At 41.9% G+C, this 24,164-nt stretch overlaps 1 protein-coding gene across 1 annotated transcript; it reads left to right on the top strand.

Moving 5' to 3' along the window:
• The first annotated feature begins 280 nt into the window (after nucleotides 1-280).
• LOC128635643 (zinc finger protein OZF-like) lies at nucleotides 281-24,164 on the top strand. Its single transcript, XM_053688728.1, has 2 exons — nucleotides 281-349; nucleotides 22,778-24,164. The coding sequence occupies exon 2, from the start codon at nucleotides 22,810-22,812 to the stop codon at nucleotides 24,112-24,114; it is 1,305 nt and encodes a 434-aa protein (XP_053544703.1). The 5' UTR covers nucleotides 281-349; nucleotides 22,778-22,809; the 3' UTR covers nucleotides 24,115-24,164.

Raw genomic sequence — 24,164 nt, 5'->3', positions numbered from 1 at the left:
TATTTTGGGCAAGAATTAAGCAGTAAAAGTATTCTACCCTTTTTGTTACGGTAAACAAAAACACCATATTGGTTATGGGCAGGCAGATAAGTAATGTGTGTGTAAAGTTCTATCAGAATAGCAAACATACCTGATAGAACAGTAAACTAAAGGAAATACTATTGTCCATAACAAAGATGGTGGCTACACTTGATTGATAATGCCTGTCCTGTACTAACATTGCGTCCCGTTAGAATCGTTACGGGTTGCCAATAACAAATAGGGCGGAACAGTATTCAGACCACCTTCTGCGCATGTCTGACCGGAATATAGTGAGGCCTGTCCCGAATCTAACGCTGATACCGGAGCAGTGAGTATGGGGAGAGCCGTATGTCTATACAAAGGGGGAGGGGCTTCACATGGTAGTGACCCACCAGGAGCAGCGCTGGCTTTGTCACATTATTACCCAGCATTTCCCTTGTAGGTCACAGTTATTACCAGCAGCAGAGCATAACATGTATAAAAAAATCCCCTTTAGGTTTTTTTTTGTACATTAAATAGCTGTTTTGTTGACACCACAACACATTAAAGTGGGCTGAGCTTACAGAGAAATCAGATATCCATATATTATCACTTTCTACACACACAATTGTTTTGTCAGTCAATATGTAAAAGCCTAATACGTTAATTGAAAATGAACAGTATATTATTTACCCACACACACACTTACTTTGAGTGTCATTTCTTTTCCTGGATGTCTTTACGTAGCTTTCTATACCCAAAATGTTCAGAATTGTTGGGGATAACACAGCCAAAAGCAGTTATTTCAAATGCTGAAATAAAGGTAAAGGACCAATTTGTAACCAATTTAATACACTCTATTAGGTAAATAAAGAATTTGAAACAAATTAACCCCTTAACGACACGCGTCGTACAGGGTACGTCTTGCACAAACTGGTCTTTAAAGACCAGCGACGTACCCTGTACGACGTTGGGGTTGAAAGCGGCTGGAAGCGATCCTGATCGCTTCCAGCCGCTTTCCGGTTATTGCAGTGATGCCTCGATATCGAGGCATCACTGCAATAACATTTTCCCCCATCCGATGCAGAGAGAGCCACTCTGTGGCCCTCTCTGCACCGGACATCGATGGCCGCAATCGTTGGTGGGTGGAAGCCGACAATGTATTGCTGAGTGCAGAGGTGGGCGGGATCGCTGGGGGACGTGCGTGCGTGCACGGGGGAGGCAGGCAGGCGCGTGCACGGGGAGGGAGCGGGTGGGAACCATTACACTATGGAACAGAGTTTGTTTGGGGAATAAAAACTTTAACCGATATAATCTAAGTGATCTGGGAGGGGGTGGGGGTTTAGTCTTGGGGGGGGAGCTACGCTACAGAAAAGTGGGGGAAAAAATAAAAAAATATTTTTTTTTTTGTAAACTGGGTACTGGCAGACAGCTGCCAGTACTGGCTCCCAATAATGTAGAGGGGAGGGTTAGAGAGCTGTTTGGGGGAGGGGGATCAGGGAGGTTTGGGGCTAAGGGGGATCCTACACAGCAGCATATGTAAATATGCTTAAAAAAAATATAAAAAAAATGAAAGATACCTTTTATTTTAGTACTGGCAGACTTTCTGCCAGTACTTAAGATGGCGGGGACAATTGTGAGGTGGGGGAGCGAAGAGAGCTGTTTGGGAGGGATCAGGGGGTCTGATGTGTTAGGTGGGAGGCTGATCTCTACACTAAAGCAAAAATTAACCCTGCAAGCTCCCTACAAGATCCCTAATTAACCCCTTCACTGCTAGACATAATACACGTGTGATGTGCAGCGGCATTTAGCAGCCTTCTAATTACCAAAAAGCATCGCCAAAGTCATATATGTCTGCTATTTCTGAACAAAGGGGATCCCAGAGAAGCATTTACAACCATTTGTGCCATAATTGCACAAGTTGTTTCTAAATAATTTCTGTGAGAAACCTAAAGTTTGTGAAAAAGTGAACAATTTTTTTTATTTGATCACATTTGGCGGTGAAATGGTGGCATGAAATATACCAAAATGGGCCTAGATCAATACTTTGGGATGTCTTCTAAAAAAAAAATATATACATGTCAAGGGATATTCAGGTATTCCTGACAGATATCAGGGTTCCAATGTAACTATTGCTAATTTTGAAAAAAAGTGGTTTTAAAATAGCAAAGTGCTTCTTGTATTTATTTCCCTATAACTTGCAAAAAAAGCAAAGAACATGTAAACATTGGGTATTTCTAAACTCAGGACAAAATTTAGAAACTATTTAGCATGGGTGTTTTTTGGTGGTTGTAGATGTGTAACAGATTTTGGGGGTCAAAGTTAGAAAAAGTGTGTTTTTTTCCATTTTTTCCTCATATTTTATAATTTTTTTATAGTAAATTATAAGATATGATGAAAATAATGGTATCTTTAGAAAGCCCATTTAATGGCGAGAAAAATGGTATATAATATGTGTGGGTACAGTAAATGAGTAAGAGGAAAATTACAGCTAAACACAAACACAGCAGAAATGTAAAAATAGCCTTGGTCCTTAAGGGAAAGAAATTGAAAAATGGCCTTGGTCCTTAAAGGGACATTATACACTCAGTTTTTCTTTGCATAAATGTTTTGTAGATGATCTATTTATTTAGCCCATAAAGTTTTTTTTTTTAGATAAATGTATAGTTTTGCTTATTTTTAAATAACATTGCTCTGATTTTCAGACTCCTAACCAAGCCCCAAAGTGTTATGTGAATACCGTCAGCTACCTTCTCCAGCTTGCTCCTGTTTGTGTAAAGGGTCTTTTCATATGCAAAAGAAGGGGGAGTCTCTTATTTCCCACTTGCAGTGGGCTTTCTAACTACCTTTTCAACAGAGCCAAACTGACAGCTTCTAAGTAAGTTTTTAAACAGTTTTATACTGGATTTTTATATCAGTATCTGTGCATCTTATTCTTTATAGTAGTGTCTATTACATGCAGTTATATGAAAATGAGTGTATACTGTCCCTTTAAGGGGTTAAAGTGGATACATAATTACAGTGCACTGCCCTTTTAAAGGGATAGTCTACTTGATTGTTTTATTGTTTAAAAAGATAGATAACGCATTTACTACCCATCCCCCAGCTTTGCACAATCAACATTGTTATAGTAATACACTTTATAACCTCTAAATCTCTGCCTGTTTCTAAGCCCCTGCAGGTCGCCTCTTACCATCCTATTAGATTTTCATAGCTAGACAGTGCTAGTTTATGTGTGCCATATAGATATCATTGTGCTCACTCCTGTAGAATTACGCAGGAACCAGCACTAACTGGCTAAAATACAAGTCTGTAAATAGTCATGAAATAAGGGAGCAGTCTGCAGAGGCTTAGATACAAGGTAATCTCAGAGGTTAATTGTATTAATATAATGGTGTTGGTTATGCAAAACTGGGGAATGGGTAATAAAGGGATTATCTATCTTGTTAAACAACAATTTCAAGTAGACTGTCCCTTTCCAATTTTCATTTTACTCCTATTATATTTGCTTCATTCTTTTGGTATCCTTTGTTGAAGCAGCAGCAGTCAGGGACATAACTACAAGGGTGCCAGTTTAGACCTGGCCACACCTTTAAGGGGTCCATCTGGCTGTGTAATCAGTACTGTAATAGCTATAGGTCTGGCCCTTCTGTGTGCTCCCTGTAAAAAAAGTCAGATGTATGAGTTTACTTTTACAATAGTGTTGCAAAGTTTCCAAGATGGTTGTCACAGTGTTATTGTACAGAAACAACTACTGCCACCATATTTGAGAGAGGCTGCACAAGTTCATATTATCTGGTGCAGACTAACCAATGGGAAAGGGTTATAACCACAGAGAAGCAGCTCCTCTTTCTCCTATACCAAATATTATTCCTAACCCCCACTCCCGGAGGACCCTTTTATTTATATATATATATATATATATATATATATATATATATATATATATATATATATATATATATATATATATATATAATCAAAAATCAGACATCCAAAAAATAATCTCAATTTATTTCCCCCCCCCCTTCTCATATCATCCTGTCACAGCTAATGGGTTCCTCATGTTTCTTACTGTTATTTACCAGTTTGTGACATAAAGTATTACACGGACAGTATACACTAATTTTCATATAACTACATGTAATAGACATTACTATAAAGAAGAATATCTACACATATTGATATAAAAATCCAGTATAAAACCTTTTAAAAACTTACTTAGAAGCTTCCAGTTTAGCTCTGTTGATGAGGTTAGGCTGGGACACCTAGTGAATGGGGTTGAGAAGACAGGAAGAGCAGACTCCCCCCACCCCAAATGAAAAGGCAGATTACACAAACAGGATCAGTAGGAATCTGTAGACTTCAATCTACAACTGAAATTGTTGGGCTTGTTTAGGAGTCTAAATATCAACACAATGTTATTAAAAAATAAACAAAACTAAACATTGTTACAAAAACACTCCCAGATGGGCTATAGAAATGGGTCATCTATAAAACATTTATTCAAAGAAAAATCTATCGTACAACGTCCCTTTAACTAAACGTTTCCACTTTTGATCAGATTGCCACAGTCAGGTCACCCAGGCAAGTCTGTGCTAGACCAGGAAAATGCCCCAAACTCCCATTTAATGCCCCCACACTAAACCATCTCTGCATCCACCACCTTATTATCATATGGGAAATCCAAACGGCTAGATTTAGAGTTCTGCGTTAGGGTTAAAAAGCAGCGTTAAGGGGTCCTAACGCTGCTTTTTAACGCCCAGTGGTATTTAGAGTCAGGCAGGAAAGGGTCTACCGCTCACTTTCTTTCCGCGACTCGAGGCTACCTCAAATCCCCTTACGTCAATTGCGTATCCTATCTTTTCTATGGGATTTGCCTAACGCTGGTATTACGAGTCTTGGAAGAAGTGAGCGGTAGAGCCTCTACCGACAAGATTCCAACCGCAAAAAAAAGTCAGTAGTTAAGAGCTTTATGGGCTAACGCGGGAACCTAAAGCTCTTAAGTACTGTGCTATAAAGTACACTAACACCCATAAACTACCTATGAACCCCTAAACCGAGGCCCCCCCACATCGCAAACCCTATAATTAAATTTTTTAACCCCTAATCTTCCGACCGGACATCGCCGCCACCTACATTATACCTATGAACCCCTAATCTGCTGTCCCTAACATCGCCGACACCTATATTATATTTATTACCCCCTAATCTGCCCTCCCTCAACGTCGCTGCCACCTACCTACACTTATTAACCCCTAATCTGCCGACCGGACATCGCCGCCACTATAATAAATGTATTAACCCCTAAACCTAAGTCTAACCCTAACACCCCCCTAACTTCAATATAATTTAAATTAAACAAACTAAAATTACTATAATTACTATAATTAAATAAATTAATCCTATTTAAAACTAAACTAAACTCGCAAACACTATAATAAATTTTATTAACCCCTAATCTGCCCTCCCTAACATCGCCGCCACCTATAATTATTAACCCCTAATCTGCCGCCCCCGTCGCCGCTACTATAATAAAGTTATTAACCCCTAAACCTAAGTCTAACCCTAACCCCCCCTAACTTAAATATAATTTAAATAAAACGAACTAAAATTACTATACTTAAATAAATTAATCCTATTTAAAACGAAATACTTACCTATAAAATAAACGCTAATATAGCTACAATATAACTAATAGTTACATTGTAGCTATTTTAGGATTTATATTTATTTTACAGGCAACTTTGTATTTATTTTAACTAGGTACAATAGCTATTAAATAGTTATTAACTATTTAATAGCTACCTAGTTAAAATAATTACAAAATTACCTGTAAAAAAAATCCTAACCTAAGTTACAAATACACCTAACACTACACTATCATTAAACTAATTAAATAAATTACCTACAATTATGTAAACTAAAATACAATTAAATAAACTAAACTATAATACAAAAACAAACAAACACTAAATTACAGAAAATAAAAAAAATTACAATAAGTTTAAACTAATTACACCTAATCTAAGCCCCCTAATAAAATAAAAAAGCCCCCCAAAATAATAAAATGTCCTACCCTATCCTAAATTACAAAGTAATCAGCTCTTTTACAAGCCCTTAAAAGGGCTTTTTTGGGGGGCATTGCCCCAAAGTAATCAGCTCTTTTACCTGTAAATAAAAATACCCCCCCCCAACATTACAACCCACCACCCACATACCCCTACTCTAAAACCCACCCGATCCCCCCTTAAAAAAACCTAACACTTCCCCATTGAAGATCACCCTACCTGGAGCCGTGTTCACCCAGCCGGGCACCGATGGGCCAGAAGTGGACATCCGGAGCGGCAGAAGTCTTCATCCGATCGGGGCAGAAGAGGTCCTCGAAGCGGCAGATGTCTTCATCCAAGCAGCATCTTCAATCTTCAATCAACCGGAGCGGAGCCGAGCCATCTTGAATCCAGCCGACGCGGAGCCATCCTCTTCTTCCGATGTCCTAACAGCGAATGAAGGTTCCTTTAAATGACGTTATCCAAGATGGCGTCCCTCGAATTCCGATTGGCTTATAGGATTCTATCAGCCAATCAGAATTAAGGTAGGAAAAATCTGATTGGCTGATGCAATCAGCCAATCAGATTGAAGTTCAATCCGATTGGCTGATCCAATCAGCCAATCGGATTGACCTCGCATTCTATTGGCTGATCGGAACAGCCAATAGAATGCAAGGTCAATCCGATTGGCTGATTGGATCAGCCAATCGGATTGAACTTCAATCTGATTGGCTGATTGCATCAGCTAATCAGATTTTTCCTACCTTAATTCCGATTGGCTGATAGAATCCTATCAGCCAATCGGAATTCGAGGGACGCCATCTTGGATGACGTAATTTAAAGGAACCTTTATTCGCTGTTAGGACATCGGAAGAAGAGGATGGCTCAGCGTCAGCTGGATTCAAGATGGCTCGGCTCCGCTCCGCTCCAGGTGATTGAAGATGCCACTTGGATGAAGACATCTGCCGCTTGGAGGACCTCTTCTGCCCCGATCGGATGAAGACTTCTGCCGCTCCGGATGTCCACTTCTGGCCCATCGGTGCCCGGCTGGGTGAACACGGCTCCAGGTAGGGTGATCTTCAATGGGGTAGTGTTAGGTTTTTTTAAGGGGGGATCGGGTGGGTTTTAGGGTAGGGGTATGTGGGTGGTGGGTTGTAATGTTGGGGGGGGGGGTATTTTTATTTACAGGTAAAAGAGCTGATTACTTTGGGGCAATGCCCCGCAAAAAGCCCTTTTAAGGGCTGGTAAAAGAGCTGATTACTCTGTAATTTAGGATAGGGCAGGGCATTTTATTATTTTGGGGGGCTTTTTTATTTTATTAGGGGGCTTAGATTAGGTGTAATTAGTTTAAACTTTGTGACGGATACCTCCGGCTACCCCGACTGGGTAGCTCCGCCAAACGGGTCCTGCTTCCTTCCTGCCGACTGCAGCTATGTAGCTGGCAAGTGACCACAGCCTGTAGCCACCCCTGATGCCCGACAGCACCACTACTCGGGGTCCCACCCTGTGACAGACTCCAGCTACCCAGGCTGGATAGCTCTGCCTGAGGATCCTTTCTCTGCCTGGAACAGGCTGCTATGTAGCCCAGGAAAGTGATTTTAGCAGGAACCAACCCAAATAACTAGACACACTAGCATTCAGGTTAGACAGGAACTGATTTTATTGAAAACACACACTCCTTTTATACAGTCAGCTCATCTTGATAAGACCCTGGACAATCCCACTATTTTCCCGCCATTCCCGCCCCTCCAGACAGCCCGGCACCTCCATAGGAGCCACAGTCCCACATAATCCCAATACATATGGGTGGCGGTTTCGGGGTGATCCCGGTGGAGCGGCGGCACTTCCAGGGTGTCATTTTAAAGCTCTCGGTCCCCAGATGATTCGTTACTGGGGACCGGAGTTACAGTCCATTGAATTTATGGGGTTAGGGGTGTCCAAAACCCCCGGTTCCCAAAGGAGCTCCCCTCCGGCAATTCCACCACCCCTTGTACTCCCCAGGGGCTACTAATCCCAAAAAGAGCGGAGCTCTGGGGCACATGGTTGATGGAGCGACCTGGGTTAAAGTTACCGGGTGTTCTGCTGTCCTGGGGCCGACCGGGAGTTCCAGGAGCCTGGCCAGCCTGAGAGGGGTTGGGCGGGTGTCAGTTGTGAGGTGGCCGAACGGGAGTTCCAGGAGCCCGGCCAGCCTAGGAGGGTTTTCCTGGTCATAAACCAACTCTTCTCTGAACACAAAAGGAAGCCAAAACAAAGCAAACAAACAGCTTCCAGAGATGGTGGTTGCTCTGAGGAGCCCAAAACCACTGAGTAACAACAGGGGTGAGGTTGTAGGGGGTGGGGATTTAACCCTTGCAGCCCAGTATCCGTGACAACTCCCCCCTTCCAGTTCGGCAGACCCAGCTAGATCCCCACGGGTCTACTGGGGGATGTCCGAGGAGCATTCTATTTCAGTCTGCCGGGAAAGTCCATCAGCATTCCCATTGCTCTTTCCCGGCCTATACTGAACGTTAAAGTTAAAGGGCTGCAGGGCTAAACTCCATCTTAGTAGACGTCCATTATCTCTCGACACTCGATTAAGCCACACCAGGGGGTTGTGATCGGTGAGGACAGTGAAGGGTCTTCCATAGAGGTATGGTTGTAATTTCTTGAGGGCCCATACCAGTGCCAGGCATTCCTTCTCCACCGCCGCATAGCCTACCTCCCTGGGCAGCAGTTTCCTACTGATGTAGGCTATGGGGTGGTCTTGCCCTTCTTTGTCTAGCTGGCTTAGTACTGCTCCCAATCCAAACATGGAGGCATCTGTGTGGACACAAAAAAGTTTGGTGGGGTTAGGCGCGGCCAGGACTGGGGCAGAGATCAAGGCAGACTTGAGGCTCTGAAAGGCGTTTTCACATTCTGAGGACCACAGTACCTGTCTGGGCAGTCTTTTACGAGTCAGGTCGGTCAGGGGTTTGGCTAGGGTGCTATAATTGGGGACGGACCTTCGGTAATAGCCGGCGGTTCCTAGGAAGGCTAAGACCTGGGTTTTAGTTTGAGGAGTGGGTCAGTTTGCCACTGCCTCAACCTTGGCGGGCTCCGGCCGCTGCTGCCCACAGCCTACTCGGTGGCCCAGGTACTGGACTTCCGAGCGGCCTATGGTGCATTTGTCGGGTTTCAGGGTCAGCCCGGCGGTTCTGAGGCAATCTAGAACGATGCCCAGGTGGATCAAATGATCCTCCCAGGTGTCGCTAAAGATGGCGATGTCGTCCAAGTAGGCACAGGCATAGTCTTGGAGGCCATCCAGCAGGCGATCCACCATCCTCTGAAAGGTGGCTGGAGCGTTCTTCATCCCAAACGGCATGACCTTAAACTGGTAGAGGCCGAAAGGGGTGATGAAGGCGGACTTGGGAACGGAGTCAGGGTCTAGTGGGATCTGCCAATACCCCTTGCAGAGGTCAAGGGTAGTTAGGAAGTGACCCCTGGCGATTCTATATAAGAGGTCATCGACGCGGGGCATGGGATAGGCGTCGGTTGTGGTTCTGTCATTGAGCTTACGGTAGTCAATGCAGAACCGGGTAGTACCATCTTTCTTGGGGACCAGCACCACCGGGGAGGCCCAGGGACTGTTGGACGGTTCAACAACACCGAGGTCCAACATTCCTCGGAGCTCCCGGTGCATACTGTCTCTGACAGCTTCAGGTACTCTGTAAGCTGCCTGTCTCAGGGGAGCTTGTCCCGGGGTTTCCACTCGGTGCACAGCCACTGTGGTGTATCCAGGGATATTGGAGAACATCTCCTGGCGGTCCTCTAGTAAATGCCGGATCTGCTGTCTCTGTCCAGCTGCTAACCTCTCATCCAAGATTATGTTGGCTACTCCTTGAGGGGTCTCATCCGGCCCAGGGAGCTATGGCATGGGAAGGCTCTCCGAGTCTTCTATAGCCGGGGCACAGATAGTGGCTACATCTTGGGGTCTTTCTACATACTCCTTGAGCATGTTCACATGAAAGGTCCGTTGGACCCGATCATCAGAGCATTTTGCTACAAGGTAGGTGGTGTTATTCAATTGTTCCACCACCCGGTAGGGCCCTTGCCAGGAAGCCTGTAACTTGTTTGTTTTGACAGGTTTCAAGGCAAGAACCCTCTGCCCTACTGTGAGAATTCGGCTACGAGCATTACGGTCGTACCACCGTTTCTGTCTCCTTTGGGCGCTCTGCAGGTTCTCCCGCACCATGGCAGTGAGGTCCTTCAGCCGATCCCTGAACTTCAGGACGTACTCCACAACGGAGGGTCCTTCCTCCCCTGCTGATCCCTCCCAGTGGGCTCGCAACAAGTCTAGGGGCCCCCTTATTTTCCGGCCATACAGCAGTTCAAAGGGTGAAAACCCGGTAGATTCCTAGGGCACCTCTCTGTAGGCAAATAGGAGGTGCGGCAGGAATTTTTCCCAGTCTTTGTGAGTAGCCGAGAACGTCTGAAGCAATTGTTTCAGTGTCCCGTTAAACCGTTCACAAAGCCCATTGGTCTGGGGGTGATAGGGGGCACTGTACAGTTTTATCCCACACAGTTCCCATAACTTTTGGGTGACCTCCGCTGTAAACTGGGTCCCCTGGTCAGAGACCATTTCTCGGGGGAAGCCTACCCTGGTGAATACCCGGAGCAACGCACTGGCCACCGTCTCCGCCTGGATATTCGCCAGAGGTATGGCCTCTGGATACCTAGTGGCATAGTCTACTACTGTGAGTATGTATTTTTTCCCGGAGGGACTAGGTCTAGGTAGGGGCCCTACTATATCCACAGCGATTCTGCTAAAGGGTTCGTCAATAACGGGGAGAGGGTTAAGGGGGGCTTTTGTATGGTCCCCGGTCTTCCCTACCTTTTGACACACTATGCAGGTCCTACAATATTCCTTAATTTCTCGCGTGATTCTGGGCCAGAAAAAGATCTGAGTAAGGCAATGGTGTGTTCGGGAGTTGCCTAAATGACCGGCCAAGGGGATATCGTGCCCTATTCGCAGCAGGTTGGACCGATATTTTTTCGGTACCACCAGCTGACGTTTGGGCACTGGCCCTTTCTTCCGCCGGGAGACCCGATACAACAGGCCGTTTTCCCATTGGAACCGTTCTTCCCCGGGCCCTGGGGATCAGTCCCTACTCGGTCTCGGAAGGGGGTAAGGGTCGGGTCGCTCAGAGTCTCTTGGGCAAATTCAGAAGAGGAGGCCCAGGATAGTTGGTCGGGAAGGAGGGCAGGGAGCGGGGTTGGGCGTTGGGGTAGGCCGTCGGGGAAGGAGAGGAGTCGGGGTGGGGGGTCTTACCTGGGTCCCCAGCTGTGGTGTGTTGGCTTGCCGCTGAGCTTGCCTGCGGGTGGTTACTGGGCAGGTGTCCAGGGGAGTATCCCCCAAAAAGGTGGAAACAAGTAGGCCAAGGTCATTTCCTAGTACAACATCTGCAGGAAGATCTGGCATAATGACCACGGCCACAGTGCGGGCTCCAGCGCCCCAAGCCAGATGGACACAGGCCATAGGGACTCGTATCGTGGCACCTCCGGCCACTCGAACAGCAAGAATTCTCCCAGTAGCGGTAGAAGCAGAGGCCAGATGAGGCTGGATCAGGGTAATGGTAACCCCTGAGCCGCCTTTCCATTGACCCAAACGGACTGGCAGTGATGCGGACGGTTGTCTGTGGACGCCAGGTAGGCTTCTTGTAGGGTGCCAACCTCCTCTTCAGCCCATTCAGGATAGTCAGCCGGTGCATAAGCATAGTGGGCAGCGGCTGGGTAGGTTGGGACGGGAGCTCTCACCCAAGCTGTGGGCTGGAGGTGTCTTGGCTGAGTGGCTGGCTGTTGTCGGACCCGACTTGGGCATTCCCGCCTGAGGTGGCCGGGGTGTCCGCAGGAAAAACATCCCCGTGAGTCCCTGACTCCGGCCGGAGGGACAAAGGCCGGACGGCCCGGAGGCTTATTGGTAGCCGCTGGGGGTTGGACTACCACCGAAGCTGTGCGGGGAGTCGATTGTGGGTTAGAGCGAACTTGGCGGCGGGCATCTGTGTACTGATCTGCTAGGACAGCCGCCTGGTCTGCTGTGGTGGGCCGCCGGTCCTGGACCCATTCTTTAATCTCGACTGGAATATGATTATAAAAATGTTCCAGTAGAAAAAGCTGTGCCACTTCTGCCCCAGTAGTGGCCTTGCAGCCGGCTAGCCAGGACGTCAGCGACCTGGTGAATTGGTGGGTCCATTCTGTGAAAGGCTGTTCATCCTGCTTCATTAGTGCCCTGAACTTCTGCCGGTGGGCCTCCGGTGTGAGCCCATATCGGGCAAGGATACGGTCTTTCACCTTGTTATAATCCTTTTGGTTCTCAGAAGGGGTAGCGTGGAAAGCTGCCAAAGCCCGCCCTGACAATTTACCGATCAGGACAGACAGTCTATCGGCATAGGCTACCCCCTGCAGTTCGCATTGGGTCTCAAAGACCTGAAGGTAACAGTCAATATCCTCCTCCTCTTCCTTGTAGGCTCGAAAGGCCCCATGGGGTAGCTTGTGCGGTCGAAGAGCCGGCACTCCATGGGCTGATGGAGCCCCTCCTATGGACTGGTGGATTTCTGCTAACTTGAGCTGGGTAACATCCGAAATGATCTTGGTGATGACCTCCTCTGGTGGCCGGGTGTCAAATAACGCCAACCTCCACTGCACTTCACGCTGTACATCAGACATGGATGTCCCCGGAGTAGATACTGTACTTGCGGCTGAACTTGGCGTTGTAACGGATAGCTCATTGCCCCGGTCGTCATCCGAACCGCCGGCCGCCTGGTCCTCTCCCAGCATTTCTCTGGTGGGGGTAGTTCTGTTCCTGGTACCCGCAGTCTTTCCTCAAGTCTCCATTCAATATTACTTCTAGCTGGTGGTTTGAATGTCCCAGGAAGTTGGAAGCATCCCACCGCTGCCAGCCAATGTGACGGACACCCCCGGCTACCCCGACTGGGTAGCTCCGCCAAACGGGTCCTGCTTCCTTCCTGCCAACTGCAGCTATGTAGCTGGCAAGTGACCACAGCCTGTAGCCACCCCTGATGCCCGACAGCACCAGTACTCAGGGTCCCACCCTGTGGCAGACTCCAGCTACCCAGGCTGGATAGCTCTGCCTGAGGATCCTTCCTCTGCCTGGAACAGGCTGCTATGTAGCCCAGGAAAGTGATTTTAGCTGGAACCACACTAGCATTCAGGTTAGACAGGAACTGATTTTATTGAAAACACACGCTCCTTTTATACAGTCAGCTCATCTTGATAAGACCCTGGACAATCCCACTATTTTCCCGCCATTCCCGCCCCTCCAGACAGCCCGGCACCTCCATAGGAGCCACAGTCCCACATAATCCCAGTACATATGGGTGGCGGTTTCGGGGTGATCCCGGTGGAGCGGCGGCACTTCCAGGGTGTCATTTTAAAGCTCTCGGTCCCCAGATTTCACAGTCCAAAAACCAGCATGATTAGTTACTGGGGACCGGAGTTACAGTCCGTTGAATTTATGGGGTATGGGGTGTCCAAAACCCCCGGTTCCCAAAGGAGCTCCCCTCCGGCAATTCCACCACCCCTTGTACTCCCCAGGGGCTACTAATCCCAAAAAGAGCGGAGCTCTGGGGCACATGGTTGATGGAGCGACCTGGGTTAAAGTTACCGGGTGTTCTGCTGTCCTGGGGCCGACCGGGAGTTCCACTAGCCTGGCCAGCCTGAGAGGGGTTGGGCGGGTGTCCGTTGTGAGGTGGCCGAACGGGAGTTCCAGGAGCCCGGCCAGCCTAGGAGGGTTTTCCTGGTCATAAACCAACTCTTCTCTGAACACAAAAGGAAGCCAAAACAAAGCAAACAAACAGCTTCCAGAGATGGTGGTTGCTCTGAGGAGCCCAAAACCACTGAGAAACAACAGGGGTGAGGTTGTAGGGGGGTGGGGATTTAACCCTTGCAGCCCAGTATCCGTGACAAACTTATTGTAATTTTTTTTTATTTTCTGTAATTTAGTGTTTGTTTTTATTTGTATTATAGTTTAGTTTATTTAATTGTATTTTAGTTAGGTAATTTATTTAATTAGTTTAATGATAGTGTAGTGTTAGGTGTATTTGTAACTTAGGTTAGGATTTATTTTACAGGTAATTTTGTAATTATTTTAACTAGGTAGCTTTTAAATAGTTATTAACTATTTAATAGCTATTGTACCTAGTTAAAATAAATATAAAGTTGCCTGTAAAATAAATATAAATCCTAAAATAGCTACAATGTAACTATTAGTTATATTGTAGCTATATTAGGGTTTATTTTATAGGTAAGTATTTAGTTTTAAATAGGATTAATTTATTTAATTACAGTAATTTTAGTTTGTTTTATTTAAATTATATTTAACTTAGGGGGGTGTTAGGGTTAGACTTAGGTTTAGGGGTTAATAACTTTATTATAGTAGCGGCGACGTTGGGGGCGGGAGAATAGGGGTTAATAATAGGTAGGTGGCGGCGATGTTAGGGAGGGCAGATTAGGGGTTAATAAAATTTATTATAGTGTTTGCGAGGCGGGAGTGCGGCGGTTTAGGGGTTAATACATTTATTATAATGGCGGCGATGTCCGGTCGGCAGATTAGGGGTTAATAAGTGTAGGTAGGTGGCGGCAACGTTGGTGGGGGGGGCAGATTAGGCGGTAATAAATATAATATAGGTTTTGGCGATGTTAGGTGCAGCAGATTAGGGGTTCATAGGTATAATGTAGGTTGCGGCGGTGTCCGGAGCGGCAGATTAGGGGTTAATAATAAAATGCAGGTGTCAGCGATAGCGGGGGCGGCAGATTAGGGGTTAATAAGTGTAAGGTTAGGGGTGTTTAGACTCGGGGTTCATGTTAGGGTGTTAGGTGTAGACTTAGAAAGTGTTTCCCCATAGGAAACAATGGGGCTGCGTTATGAGCTGAACGCTGCTTTTTTGCAGGTTTTTTGCAGCCAGCTCAGCCCCATTGTTTCCTATGGGAAAATCGTGCACAAGCACGTTTTTCCAGCTTACCGCTACCGTAAGCAACGCTGGTATTGAGGGTTGAAGTGGAGCTAAATTATGCTCAACGCTCCCTTTTCTGAGGCTAACGCAGCCATTCAGACAACTCGTAATACCAGCGTTGTCTTAAGGGTGCGCTGGAAAAAAAAGGCTTGTTAGCACCGTGGGTCTTTACCAACAAAACTCTAAATCTAGGCGAAAGGAAAGCCCAGATCCAAATTAAAAACCCAATGATGTAAAAATAAATCAAAGAACACAATACTGTTATCATCAGGGTCTTCTGTGATGTGGTTCAAGTATTAGACACAGACAACAACTTAATAAAGTGATATTTATTCTGTACAACAAATAGTGACAGTGCGTGTATATAACAAAGGGATATTTATTCTGTATAACAAATAGTGACAGTGCGTGTATACAACAAAGGGATATTTATTCTGTACAACAAATAATGACAGTGCATGTATATAACAAAGGGATATTTATTCTGTATAACAAATAGTGACAGTGCGTGTATATAACAAAGGGATATTTATAGTGAGTAACAAATAGTGACAGTGCGTGTATATAACAAAGAGATATTTATTCTGTACAACAAATAGTGACAGTGCGTGTATATAACAAAGGGATATTTATTCTGTATAACAAATAGTGACAGTGCGTGTATATAACAAAGGGATATTTATTCTGTACAACAAATAGTGACAGTGCGTGTATATAACAAAGGGATATTTATTCTGTATAACAAATAGTGAAAGTGCGTGTATATAACAAAGGGATATTTATTGTGAGTAACAAATAGTGACAGTGCGTGTATATAACAAAGGGATATTTATTGTGAGTAACAAATAGTTACAGTGCGTGTATATAACAAAGGGATATTTATTCTGTACAACAAATAGTGACAGTGCGTGTATATAACAAAGGGATATTTATTCTGTATAACAAATAGTGACAGTGCGTGTGTGACGAGACCAATCTCGCCACTGTGCATTGGAGGAGCCTGGTTGCCCGCCTGCTGCCTTTAGACTATGGCCCCATGTTGAAATGCTTACTTTTCCCCTGCAAATACACGAAAGCCGGGTCATTCAGTACTTGCCCTATTTAAACAGTGATACCCCAGATAGCTATGCCTTGTAGCCCATTTGTATAACGAAAGACTATGTAAAAAGACTTTGGCTCCATGGCAATTGAACTGTATTTCTCTGTCTGTGATAATTACATCAACCATTGTGTAAGGTAATTGTATCAACCATTGTGTAAGGTAATTGTATCAACCATTGTGTAAGGTAATTGCATCAACCATTGTGTAAGGTAATTGTATCACAGGCAGAGGGGAGGATTTTGTGTGGGAGTGTCTGAGAGTATTGTATGTGTTTATTGGTTGTTTTACAAAACCCTGTGGGTGGTAAGAATGTGTATATAAGAACAATAAACCCACAGCTCTGGCTGATTCCTGTTGTACCCTCAAGACGGAGCTTGGTCTCGTGTTTGGGGAGAAGTGCTACTTTGAATTATTCTTTTGCCTGTTCCAGGAGAGAAGGATTTCGTGTATTTTCCCCGTTCGGTGTATTAACTGGGTTCATGTGTTGCTATTCCCGTATTAAGGGCATCTTTCATCTAGTATTAACCCTCGATATCCGGGCTATACCATAACAGCGTGTATATAAAAAAGGGATATTTATTCTGTACAACAAATAGTGACAGTGTGTGTATATAACAAAGGGATATTTATTGTGAGTAACAAATAGTGACAGTGCGTGTATATAACAGAGGGATATTTATTCTGTACAACAAATAGTGACAGTGCGTGTATATAACAAAGGGATATTTATTCTGTACAACAAATAGTGACAGTGCGTGTATACAACAAAGGGATATTTATTCTGTACAACAAATAGTGACAGTGTGTGTATATAACAAAGGGATATTTATAGTGAGTAACAAATAGTGACAGTGCGTGTATATAACAAAGGGATATTTATTCTGTACAACAAATAGTGACAGTGCGTGTATATAACAAAGGGATATTTATAGTGAGTAACAAATAGTGACAGTGCATGTATATAACAAAGGGATATTTATTCTGTACAACAAATAGTGACAGTGTGTGTATATAACAAAGGGATATTTATTCTGTACAACAAATAGTGACAGTGTGTGTATATAACAAAGGGATATTTATTCTGTACAACAAATAGTGACAGTGTGTGTATATAACAAAGGGATATTTATTCTGAGTAACAAATAGTGACAGTGCGTGTATATAACAAAGGGATATTTATTCTGAGTAACAAATAGTGACAGTGCATGTATATAACAAAGGGATATTTATTCTGAGTAACAAATAGTGACAGTGCGTGTATATAACAAAGGGATATTTATTCTGAGTAACAAATAGTGACAGTGCGTGTATATAACAAAGGGATATTTATTCTGTACAACAAATAGTGACAGTGCGTGTATATAACAAAGGGATATTTATTCTGAGTAACAAATAGTGACAGTGCATGTATATAACACAGGGATATTTATTCTGTACAACAAATAGTGACAGTGCGTGTATATAACAAAGGGATATTTATTGTGAGTAACAAACAGTGACATTGTGTGTATATAACAAAGGGATATTTATTCTGTACAACAAATAGTGACAGTGCATGTATATAACAAAGGGATATTTATTGTGAGTAACAAATAGTGACAGTGTCTGTATATAACAAAGGGATATTTATTCTGTATACCAAATAGTGACAGTGCGTGTATATAACAAAGGGATATTTATTCTTAGTAACAAATAGTGACAGTGCATGTATATAACAAAGGGATATTTATTCTGAGTAACAAATTGTGACAGTGCGTGTATATAATAAAGGGATATTTATTCTGAGTAACAAATCGTGACAGTGCGTGTATATAACAAAGGGAAATTTATTGTGAGTAACAAATAGTGACAGTGTGTGTATATAACAAAGTGATATTTATTGTGAGTAACAAATAATGACAGTGCGTGTATATAACAAAGTGATATTTATTGTGAGTAACAAATAATGACAGTGCGTGTATATAACAAAGTGATATTTATTGTGAGTAACAAATAGTGACAGTGCGTGTATATAACAAAGGGATATTTATTCTGAGTAACAAATAGTGACAGTGCGTGTATATAACAAAGGGATATTTATTCTGTACAACAAATAGTGACAGTTCGTGTATATAACAAAGGGATATTTATTCTGTACAACAAATAGTGACAGTGCGTGTATATAACAAAGGGATATTTATTCTGTACAACAAATAATGACAGTGCGTGTATATAACAAAGGGATATTTATTCTGAGTAACAAATAGTGACAGTGCGTGTATATAACAAAGGGATATTTATTCTGTACAACAAAGTGACAGTGCGTGTATATAACAAAGGGATATTTATTCTGAGTAACAAATAGTGACAGTGCGTGTATATAACAAAGGGATATTTATTCTGTACAACAAATAATGACAGTGCGTGTATATAACAAAGGGATATTTATTCTGAGTAACAAATAGTGACAGTGCGTGTATATAACAAAGGGATATTTATAGTGAGTAACAAATAGTGACAGTGCGTGTATATAACAAAGGGATATTTATAGTGAGTAACAAATAGTGACAGTGCGTGTATATAACAAAGGGATATTTATAGTGAGTAACAAATAGTGACAGTGCGTGTATATAACAAAGGGATATTTATTCTGAGTAACAAATAGTGACAGTGCGTGTATATAACAAAGGGATATTTATTCTGTACAACAAAGTGACAGTGCGTGTATATAACAAAGGGATATTTATTCTGAGTAACAAATAGTGACAGTGCGTGTATATAACAAAGGGATATTTATTCTGTACAACAAATAATGACAGTGCGTGTATATAACAAAGGGATATTTATTCTGAGTAACAAATAGTGACAGTGCGTGTATATAACAAAGGGATATTTTTAGTGAGTAACAAATAGTGACAGTGCGTGTATATAACAAAGGGATATTTATAGTGAGTAACAAATAGTGACAGTGCGTGTATATAACAAAGGGATATTTATTCTGAGTAACAAATAGTGACAGTGCGTGTATATAACAAAGGGATATTTATTCTGAGTAACAAATAGTGACAGTGCGTGTATATAACAAAGGGATATTTATAGTGAGTAACAAATAGTGACAGTGCGTGTATATAACAAAGGGATATTTATTCTGTACAACAAATAGTGACAGTGTGTGTATATAACAAAGGGATATTTATTCTGAGTAACAAATAGTGACAGTGTGTGTATATAACAAAGGGATATTTATTCTGAGTAACAAATAGTGACAGTGCGTGTATATAACAAAGGGATATTTATTCTGAGTAACAAATAGTGACAGTGCGTGTATATAACAAAGTGATATTTATTCTGAGTAACAAATAGTGACAGTGTGTGTATATAGGAAAGGCACAATTACACAAAGCAAACAGTTTAAAATAAAAAGAAGATAACAGAACCACAAACTGTAACAGTGCGTGTATATAACAAAGGGATATTTATTCTGAGTAACAAATAGTGACAGTGCGTGTATATAACAAAGGGATATTTATTCTGAGTAACAAATAGTGACAGTGCGTGTATATAACAAAGGGATATTTATTCTGTACAACAAATAGTGACAGTGCGTGTATATAACAAAGGGATATTTATTCTGTACAACAAAGTGACAGTGCGTGTATATAACAAAGGGATATTTATTCTGAGTAACAAATAGTGACAGTGCGTGTATATAACAAAGGGATATTTATTCTGTACAACAAATAATGACAGTGCGTGTATATAACAAAGGGATATTTATTCTGAGTAACAAATAGTGACAGTGCGTGTATATAACAAAGGGATATTTTTAGTGAGTAACAAATAGTGACAGTGCGTGTATATAACAAAGGGATATTTATAGTGAGTAACAAATAGTGACAGTGCGTGTATATAACAAAGGGATATTTATTCTGAGTAACAAATAGTGACAGTGCGTGTATATAACAAAGGGATATTTATTCTGAGTAACAAATAGTGACAGTGCGTGTATATAACAAAGGGATATTTATTCTGAGTAACAAATAGTGAATGTGCGTGTATATAACAAAGGGATATTTATAGTGAGTAACAAATAGTGACAGCGCGTGTATATAACAAAGGGATATTTATTCTGAGTAACAAATAGTGACAGTGCGTGTATATAACAAAGGGATATTTATTCTGTACAACAAATAGTGACAGTGTGTGTATATAACAAAGGGATATTTATTCTGAGTAACAAATAGTGACAGTGTGTGTATATAACAAAGGGATATTTATTCTGAGTAACAAATAGTGACAGTGCGTGTATATAACAAAGGGATATTTATTCTGAGTAACAAATAGTGACAGTGCGTGTATATAACAAAGGGATATTTATTCTGAGTAACAAATAGTGACAGTGTGTGTATATAGGAAAGACACAATTACACAAAGCAAACAGTTTAAAATAAAAAGAAGATAACAGAACCACAAACTGTACTAGCATAGATCTCTGTCCCAAGGGAGATTGTCATGATATATGGTCACTTTCACTGTAACAGCCTCTCATATAGAATGGCTATTATTGTGCTGAATTCAACATTAAATACATTTTGATTGAGGTCAGACCCCTTCCAGATAGTGGGGAAGGTTTGTAGCCACCATTTTTTATGTCAGACCATAAACCGGATCTCAAGCCTGGCAGAAATGATTTGATACTGTTCTACCTAGGGACATTAACCACTTTGAGTTATTTATATAACGTGTTTAAATGTATGTAGTGAAACAACATTGCAATATACTTTCTTTCTTTATTTTGTTCTTTTTTCCTGTAATATTAATTCTGAATATTAGGGGCTTCTGATATTCTTGTAAAAAGTGTAAGTGCAGATACAGCAGTAATCTACACAGTCATTGGTTGCACACTCTAAGCCATTTATAACTGTCCCTATTTGGCCTTAACAGAAAAAGAAACCTTTATTACACTGCTTTATGGATATTAATTTTTTCAATATTTAAAAAAAACTTATGTCATTTCAAAAAATACTTGTATATATTATTCTCAGGCAAATATACGATCAATAATTTAATTAGTGTTTATGTCCCTTTAAGTAACAATATTCTGTTGGTAACTCACATTGTGTAACAATGTGGATTATTTTGAGAATAAACATGACATTTTTCTCATATTTGGTCATCACCCAGTAACGTACAAATGATTAAAATATTTCCTGAGATATTCTAGAGTACTTGTTTTCAAACCTGCCCTCAGGCCTCCCCAACAGGCCAGGTTTTCAGGATTACCTTGGATGAGAGCAGGTAAAATAACCATGTTTACTATTCAGCTGATTACTTCACCTGTGCTAAAGTTCAGATATCCTCAAAATGTGTTCTGTTAGGGAGAACTGAGGACAGGTTTCAAAACCAGTGGTCTAGAGTGTATGACATCTTGTAATCATGTTTTTTGTGATACCTGCAATAAGTGGCAGTAAACTTAGTCTCGCATAGGAAAATAAATTGCCTCTGATTTAATAAAAATGACTGAAGCTTGACTTCATATTCACCAGACTTTACTGAAAGAATGTATGTCCACTTCAGTGACTCAAAGAAATTTACTTTTTTTACCAAACCAACAAAATATCTTACCCCACAACATCCCAGATATTATCATGACGTGTTATGGATTTATAAAAATAAAATAAAACTTTAATATTTTTTTTAGGTCCTTTTCAATTAGCAGAGACACTGTGAGCACTCAAGATTTTTTAGAACATTGTAGCCAATATGGTCACACACACTCAAAAAGGTTTGCCAAGCCTTGGCAAGGATAATGTTTACAGTATATCGTTTCTATAAATGGATGGGCGGCTGTTATTGCCTGTTTCTTATTTGTTCCTAATTGTCCTTAGCAGAAGTGAATAAGGGAAAACCTAGGTTCCAATATGGTGGCACCTTGCATTATAGAAACTCAATGGAAGTAAATTACAATGACATAATTACACATTTCTCTTGCAAGGTTTATCCAGTCCACAGATTCATCCTTTACTTGTGGGATATTCTCATTCCCTACAGGAAGTAGCAAAGAGAGCACACAGCAAAGCTGTCCATATAGCCCCCCCTCTAGCTCCACCCCCCAGTCATTCTCTTTGCTGGCTCTAAGCACTAGGGTCTCTCTCGGGAGTGTAAAGTGAATGTGGTGTTAGAATTGTAGTTTTATTCATATGATAAGGAAACAGTGCTCCCTTACCATATAAAGGTAGGTGCCTTCTGCCGCTAGTTACAGCTCCTGCTGACAAAAGCTGACATCTGGGTCTCAACCTGCGTCTCTTTACTGGACATAGGTACAACACAGTACACGGGGGAAAGTACTGTGACGTAAGACCTATGTTAAAATACGCAAGGGTTAAAGCTGAGAATGAGAACATTTGTCACAAAAAGAGCAACACCAGAACAATGGGTCATGGTCTCAGTAGGTGGTTGATTCATGGAATCGACTTCCAGTTGAGGTTGTAAGGACAAATTCTGTAATGGAACACACAAATGCCTGGGATATGCATAAGGCTATACTAAAAAAAATAACTGATCAATTAGATTAATTATTCTTAGGCCTTATAAGGAAATATGGGCAGATGCTATGTGATTCTGTTTCTAAAACTTGTTTATTTTTATTTTTTTTCCAGGTTTTCCTAGTTCCAGTAGTCCATCGTATTGTATGATGGAAGGCAATATTCAGACCAATCATGGTGCAAACCAGATTCGTGGTTATATGTCAAGCAAAAGTGGGACACCGCACAAGAGAACTATGTCTAAGGAGTCAAACTCAGATGATGAAGAGAGTTCTGCAGAACTTGAACTTAAGGATGCTGTTGTTGAGACATGTAGCCAAGGAGGATGTGAAATAGATGGAAATAAGAACGTGTATTGTAGTGACGATGATGATGAAAATATAGAGTCTGGCAACCAATACTGGGCAACAAAAAAATCGTACTGCTGTGTAGTATGCAATAAATGCTTTAAATCTAATTCAGAGCTTCTTAGACATGAGTTGATACATACAGGGGAAAATTTGTTGGAATGTTTTGACTGTGGGAAATGTTTTTCAAGTGAAGATGATCTAGTTAAACACCAGAAGTGTCATGCTGGTGATAAGCCATATATGTGTTATGAATGTGGAGAATTTTTTAGTCAAAAAGGAAATCTTATACGACATCAGAAAAGCCACACAGGAGAGAAACCATATTCATGCTCTGATTGTGGTAAATGTTTTGGTCGGGAAGAAATTCTTGTGAGGCATCAGAAAATTCATACAGGAGAAAATTATTTTATTTGTTCGGACTGCGGGAAAGGTTTCATTAGTAACTTCCATCTTGTTCGGCATCAGAAATGTCACACCGGGGAAAAACCTTTTGAATGTTACGAGTGTGGGAAATTTTTCGGAAGAGAAGAAACACTTGCTGCACATCAGAAAATTCACACAGGGGAAAAAAGGTTTATGTGTACAGAATGTGAAAAATGTTTTGTTACTAAATCAGATCTTATTAGACATCAGACTGCTCACACGGGCGAAAAACCTTTTGAATGTTCGGAATGTGGGAAATCTTTTACTCAAAAGGCTAATCTCGTTAAACATAAGCGGAGTCACACTGGGGAAACCCCGTATGTTTGTCCTGACTGTGGTAAACGTTTTGTCAGTAAAAGGAATTTGGTTTCACATCAGGTTGTTCATACTGGAGATAAACCGTACGAGTGCTTGGAATGTGGAAAACGATTTAACCAGAGATCAAACCTTTATGCGCATCAGAGGGTTCACACAGGCAAGAAACCGTACGCATGTTCAGAATGTGGAAAATGTTTTAGTCGTAGCTCCACGCTCATTAAACATCAGATAGTTCATACAAAAGATAAACCATACTCATGTCCTGTATGTAAAAAGAGTTTCAAAAGTAGCTCATATGTTGCTATACATCAAAAGATTCACACGGATACTGACCAATTGCAAACAGTGAATGTAAAATAATCATTTACCGTTTATTAATTTGTATCAATTCACACAAAGTAAATATATCT

Source organism: Bombina bombina, chromosome 7, assembly GCF_027579735.1.
Source record: "Bombina bombina isolate aBomBom1 chromosome 7, aBomBom1.pri, whole genome shotgun sequence".
NCBI classification, from domain to species: Eukaryota; Metazoa; Chordata; class Amphibia; order Anura; family Bombinatoridae; genus Bombina; species Bombina bombina.
Note: the sequence above shows the minus strand (reverse complement) of the source record. Positions and strands in the feature narration are given on the sequence as shown.

Excerpts from the sequence above, each read along its gene's own strand:
- LOC128635643 (XM_053688728.1), top strand. The coding sequence starts at position 22,810 with ATGATGGAAGGCAATATTCAGACCAATCATGGTGCAAACCAGATTCGT.